The sequence below is a fragment of the Halichoerus grypus genome, chromosome 1 (genome assembly GCF_964656455.1).
Source record: "Halichoerus grypus chromosome 1, mHalGry1.hap1.1, whole genome shotgun sequence".
Lineage (NCBI taxonomy): Eukaryota > Metazoa > Chordata > Mammalia > Carnivora > Phocidae > Halichoerus > Halichoerus grypus.
Genome location: NC_135712.1, coordinates 66,438,073 through 66,444,072, shown reverse-complemented (window position 1 = coordinate 66,444,072; position 6,000 = coordinate 66,438,073). Strand labels below are relative to the sequence as shown.

Here is a 6,000-nt window from a genome sequence, read left to right as displayed (position 1 = left end):
GACGCGGACACCTTTGCTCCGTGGTGATTGGCTCGCGGCTGGGGCCTCGCGCTTGTCCAATATGGCGGCGCCCAGTGGCGGTGTGAACTGTGAGGAGTTCGCCGAGTTCCAGGTGATGGGGTTTTCCTCATGTGGCAGGAGTGTCCCTCCTTTTGTCCCCGTACCGTGTTCCCTGCTGTGGCCTGGGAGGGAGTGCGGACCAGTTGTGGAAGAAGCGGGCAGTTCAAGGCTCCTTTTTCCAGCCATTGGAGGTCATGGGGGCGCGGGCTTGGCCGTAGAGAGCGAGGCAGCTCCGTGGGGATCATGGTTTTCTCTGCGGTGCCCAGACCTTGAGTAACCGCCCGGGGAAACTCCGGGTGGTTCCGAGGTGGTAAAACCGAGCTTGGGCCGGATGGTAGGGATTGTAACAACCTTTTAAGCCACCCCCTGAACGCAATTCTTAGCTTCTGCGGTCCCCCTCCTGCTTTAAGTTGAGCATTCGTAGGAGAGAGGAAAGTGAAGGAGAACTTATTTGCTTGATAAAACAAAACAATACAAAACTTAGTAAAAGTTTTACTATTTTGGTGGGGCAGAACGTTTGGAGCCTTGGAGGGGCGATTGATTTTAGTACCTGCTGTGGTGCTTCTGCCTATCTAACGATTAGAGGAAATGCAACATTTAAGAAAAAGGCCGTATCTTTTATATATTCAAATTCTAGAGGTCTAGGGCTAATACCAAGCTATAAATTAGAGAACAGGGGTCTGGATTCTAACTAAGTTGCTATGAGAGTTATCTGTTCCAATGTAGGCATAAACGTGCTGTCTAAAGACTTGAATTTAAAAAAAATCATGACCTTATAAATGTATGTTTAATCAAAGATAATGAAAAATAATTTCAAGTATCACTGACCTATCTGTAGGAAGTTTTGTGCTATGAGCCATTTTGTAGGGAGTGGTATTCTTGAAGATAACCTCAACAGACTGAATTATTTGACAAATATTTGGCCAGAGAAATTTATGTGGGGTCTTTCCACCATTACTTGTACCCTCTTCACCCTTCAGCTGCTCCTCAGATTAGATCAGCACAACAGCAGCCGACTTCAAATGTGATCAAAGTGCCTGACAAATACAGATACTTGTAGAAGTCTTAAATAAGATGGAAAAAGACCATTAGAAAATAAAGTATGCGGAATATTTAAGGTTAACAGGCCCGTTTGTGGCCTTGGTCTTTCACATTAGTACTATGACTTGAGTTAATGAGCTCAGATAACTGAGCAATGATAGCTTTAAGGTTTATTAGAATGAGCCCTGGTTAGGGAGTTAGATGATCTGGGTTCTAATACTGCTTCTGCCTTTAACAGCTTTGGAAACTTGAGCTAATTGCTTAACACTTAGGAATAAACTTTTGAATCTGTAAAATAAGATTATGTTAGGTAACATTTAAGACTGCTTCCATCTCTATAATTATTTGAATCTCTAAAACTGAATTTAAGATTTTATTTATTTATTTGAGAGAGAGAGAGATTGTGCACAAGTCGGGGGAGAAGCGGAGGGAGAGGGACAAACAGACTATGCACTGAGCACGAGCTTTGGCCAATGGGGGAGCTTGATCCCACTACCCTGAGATCATGATCTGAGCCAAAATCAAGAGTCAGACACTTAACCAACTGAGCCATCCAGGTGCCCCTCTAAAACTAAATTTCAAAGGATCTCTGTTAAAATACCCAACAGTGCTTAAAAAACACTTGTATTTTTCTTTTGGAAGTCACATAAGATGTAAGGGGGGCAAAAGCTAAACTCTCTTTGCAGAATCATTCCATTCACAGAAAAATGTAAATAAAAAGATCATAAAATGAGTTTCATTAGTGAAATGGGGCAAGTTTTTAGATAGTTTTCCTAGGGCTTTTCCAAGTGTGTGGTTTATAATGGAGAATACCTTGGGTTAAAAGTCAGATTTGGTTTTCCACAGCTGCCTTGGCATATCATTTAACCCCATTCTAAATTATAAGAACATTTGCCCCAACTATGTCAGTCACACATGAACATAAGTGAAGAAGGAGCTGTAAAACGTAAAAATTTAGTATAACATTTAGGTTTAGATGAATTGGGTAAAATTATAAGCTGTGGTTAACTGGCATAGTCAAAGATTATCAATTAAAGTTAATATTTTTTAAAGCTATGAAACCATTACGTTTTGTATGTAAGTACCCTAAATGTGAAAAGCAGTGCACTGAATACTGTGGAAGAGAAACAGGAAATCATGTACTTTTATTATAAAGATTTAGGTACTTTAGAATTTTATTATGAAAATGTTCAAACACTATAGAAAAGTTGAAAGAATCTTACAATGAACACTTACATATATCTAGATTCTGTAATCAGTGATTTGCTGTATTTACTGTATCACATATCCATCTCAATATAGTCATCAATTCACCTTTTTTTTTTTTTTTTAAGATTTTATTTATTTATTTGAAAGAGAGAGAACCCCACGAGCAGGGGGTAGGAGAAGAGGGAAAAGCAGACTCCCCGCTGAGCAGGGAGCCCGATGGGGGGACTTAGTCCCAGGCCCCTGGGATCATGACCTGAGCCATAGGCAGAGGCTTAGCTGACTGAGCCACTGAGGTGCCCCTGCCTTTTTATCTTATTTATTTTATTTTATTATTATTATTTTTAAAGATTTTATTCATGAGAGACAGAGGTAAAGGCAGAGGGAGAAGCAGGCTCCCCATGGAGCAGGGTGCCTGATGTGGGACTAGATCCTAGGACCCTAGGATCACAACCCAAGCCCAAGGCAGACACTTAACCAACTGAGCCACCATGGGCCGCCCCCCTTTTTATTTTTTTGATGCATTTCAAAATAGGTTGCAAACATCCATATTCACTCCTGAACATGTCACTATTCATATCATTAACTATAATTGAATATTTGTTCACTTTCATTTTGTAAAATTTGTATGCGGTGAAATGCACTAATCTTAAGCATACCATTCTTTTGACATTTACCTATACCTGCAGTACAAACCTCTACCAACATAGAGAATAATACTGTCACCTCCAAAAGTTTCTCATGCCCCTTCCCAGTCAATGCCTGCCCATATATCCTTCCTCCTCCCCTCTTACAACTACTGTCCTGATTTTTTTCCAAGTAGGTGCATGTTTTAAAGCTTAAGAGTTTTGAAAGTATTTTAAGTTTTTGCAATTCTTATTTTTCCATTGTAAAAGTTGGACTTAACACTCCTGGAAAATATACTGTTTCTAAAATGAAATAAAATCCAGAAAAGAATGTTTAAAATAGAGTGTCTAGGATTCCATTTGAACAACTCATTTAGCAAGAATTTATTGGATATTGTATTAGTCTGCTAGGGCTGCCATAACAAATTCCACAGAGTGGGTGGTTTAAACAACAAATTCATTTTTTCACAGTTCCAGAGGCTCAAAGTGCAAGAGCAAAGTCCTGTCAGAGTTGGTTTCTGGTTCACCATCTCTTTCTGGCTTGCATATTGCAGCCTCATTGCTGTGTTCTCATATGGCTTCTTTGTGCCCAGAGTGTGGGAGAGAGATGTCTGGTGTCTCTTCCTTTTATAAGGACACCAGTTCTGTAGGATTAGGGCTCCAACCTTATGACCTCATTTAACCTTAATTACCTCCCTATAGGCTCTATCTCCAAATACAGTCATGTTGGGGGTTAGGGCTTCAATATATGAATTTGGTGTCGGGGGGACACAGCTCAGTTCATAACAGATACTTGTTAGGTACCAGGCACTTGGGGAGACTTAGTGGACAGAATATAAAATAAGGAACGTAATGCAAGCAAGGATACAAAACATGTAGAAGATATTGAGAATATGAATAAAATGCTATAACAGGTGAGAGAGAAATAAATCAAGAGGTGGTAATTAAGTTGGGCTTTAGGTGGGCAGGACCAGGGGAATTCTAGGTAGAAGGAACAGTATGTAGGCAGAACATTTTATGTATTTGGGGGAAAGAGCCAATCAGTATTGCTGGGATTCGAGATTTGCACAGGGACAAATTGGGATTACACAAAAGATTGGAACCAGATTATGAAAGACCTTGAATGCCAAGTGAGATTAGGGAGTCATTTCTGTCAGTTAGGAACATTCATCAGTACTGCCACAGTCTTTGTTCATCCCCTATGAACGTGTTTGCAATTAGCTTTACAATATCCCTCCTTATCTTCAGTCACTGCTTCCTCCAATATATCCCCCTTCAATCTAATCTCTATAATACTATGGCTTCATATTGTTATCTTCTGAATTTTAGAATCTGAATCATGCATCTAATTTGAGGCTTCTATGACTAGGTCTAAACTACTTAACATGTCATACAAGACCTTTTAAAACCCAGTTCCAAAGTCTTCTCCTTAGTTATATCTCTTACTCTCCCTTACTCATGTTTCGCTCTCCTCAACCACTGCCACCTCCCAACACGCATTTGAACTCTTCTGTCCAGCCACGTAGGCTTACTTTTCCCTGAACACATCAAGCTCTTTATCATTTCTGTGTTGTGGTTTTTTTCCCACTGTTGCCACCCTGAATTCCCTTCTTCCTGACCCTATCTCCGACCCATTTCATATATCACTTGAACAAAATCAACTAAGTGTTCTTTCCCAGAAAGTGTAAGTCTTGGTATTTCTGTTGGGAATATTTATTTGTTTATACACAACTGATTATGGTAATTAGGTACAGATGAAATAGACTGTTTTCTAGCATCAGTCATGGTTCCTTTTGCAACATGTCCAGCTGCTATCTGAGCCTGAGGGTGCTAGGTGTCAGAAGACTCTGGCAATTGCAGGCAAGTCTCTATTTCTGGTGTGGAGGGAGCACAGTGTGAACATTGCTATAAAAATTCGGTTTGAGGAACAAGGTCTGTTTGAAAAGAGCACCATGTGAATGGAATCTACTTCTGGGTACCTTTAGGCAAAGGATGAGGAGGGAAAAGTTTAATAAATTCCAGATCATTCTTTGGAGTACATTTTTATTTTACTGTTATGTGATAGACCTTTTACCGCTCCCTGTGTACCCTAGAAGCTGCCCAAAATAGTAAAAGGAATTTACCTGAGGATTAACCTTAGGGGTAGAGTGTAGTTATAGGGGCAATAGAAAGTTTTCTCTACCCCTCCCTACTAAATATGGGCACTCCTTCAATACCAAAATTGGCTTCTGAGAGGATGAGATTTTCACTCCACTATTACAGATAAGACATAAAATGCAATTCCAAGATAAGTGTCTGAATAATTTTAAAGGGCCAGCCTAAAATTAGAGATTCATGATATATCAGAATCTGGTTTATTGTGTATGATGTCTGCTCAGGGGTGTCTTCTGTATATTTTCTTAGTGAATTTGAGAGAGAAAGGGAGGGAGGATGCCATTGGAGCCAGGCATCAGATAGGTAGTCAGTAATTCCTTATGAATAATAGCACATGATTTAATGGCAGCGCTCTGGTGTCTATGTTAACCTTCATTTGCTCTCAGTCTGTGAGGGCCATTCAGACTTTTCTCTAGACCCTTTTGGAGTTGCCTTAAGAGCTCTGGCACTTTTTACACTGTGAAGAAATGTGTACCTAGTGAGGTGGTTTATAGTTCTTTTCCTTCTCCCTTAGTGGTTTTGCAAGAAATTCCTTTCTGAATCTTACCCCTCCTTTCCCCCTTTATCTTTCTTTTTTTTTAGTATCTTTTCTGTGATATTTAAGAATAGCTTATAGTTCTCAGCAATCCCTAACAAGTGCATTATCAGTTTAGAAATTGTCATTATATTTTCTTAAATTCAGCATGGTCCGGTAGAACTGTGATGGTGGGAATTTGTGCCATCCACCAGCAACAAATCTTGAGCACTTGAAATGTGGCTAGTGCAACTGAGGAACTAAATTTTAATTTATTTATTTTTAATTAAAATAACCTCATATAGCTAGCGTCTGCCATATTAAAAGTCAAGCTCTAGATCATATATTGATGATTTTCTAGTGCACTGAGAATTGATATATTTGAAAATCCACAGTTGT

General features: G+C 39.6%; 1 protein-coding gene across 3 annotated transcripts in view; it reads left to right on the top strand.

Moving 5' to 3' along the window:
- Nucleotides 1-6,000, top strand: part of MIX23 (mitochondrial matrix import factor 23) — a 37,951-nt gene continuing 31,951 nt past the window's right edge. For 2 of the 3 annotated variants that reach the window (XR_013445517.1, XM_036093692.2), the window contains exon 1: nt 2-112. Coding sequence is in view for 1 of the 3 variants with exons in the window: in XM_036093692.2 (XP_035949585.2) it covers nt 62-112 (51 nt within the window). In the remaining 2 variants the exon portion in view is untranslated. Of the gene's footprint in view, nt 113-6,000 lie in introns of all 3 variants that reach the window. The other variant, XR_013445518.1, reaches the window with a different exon arrangement.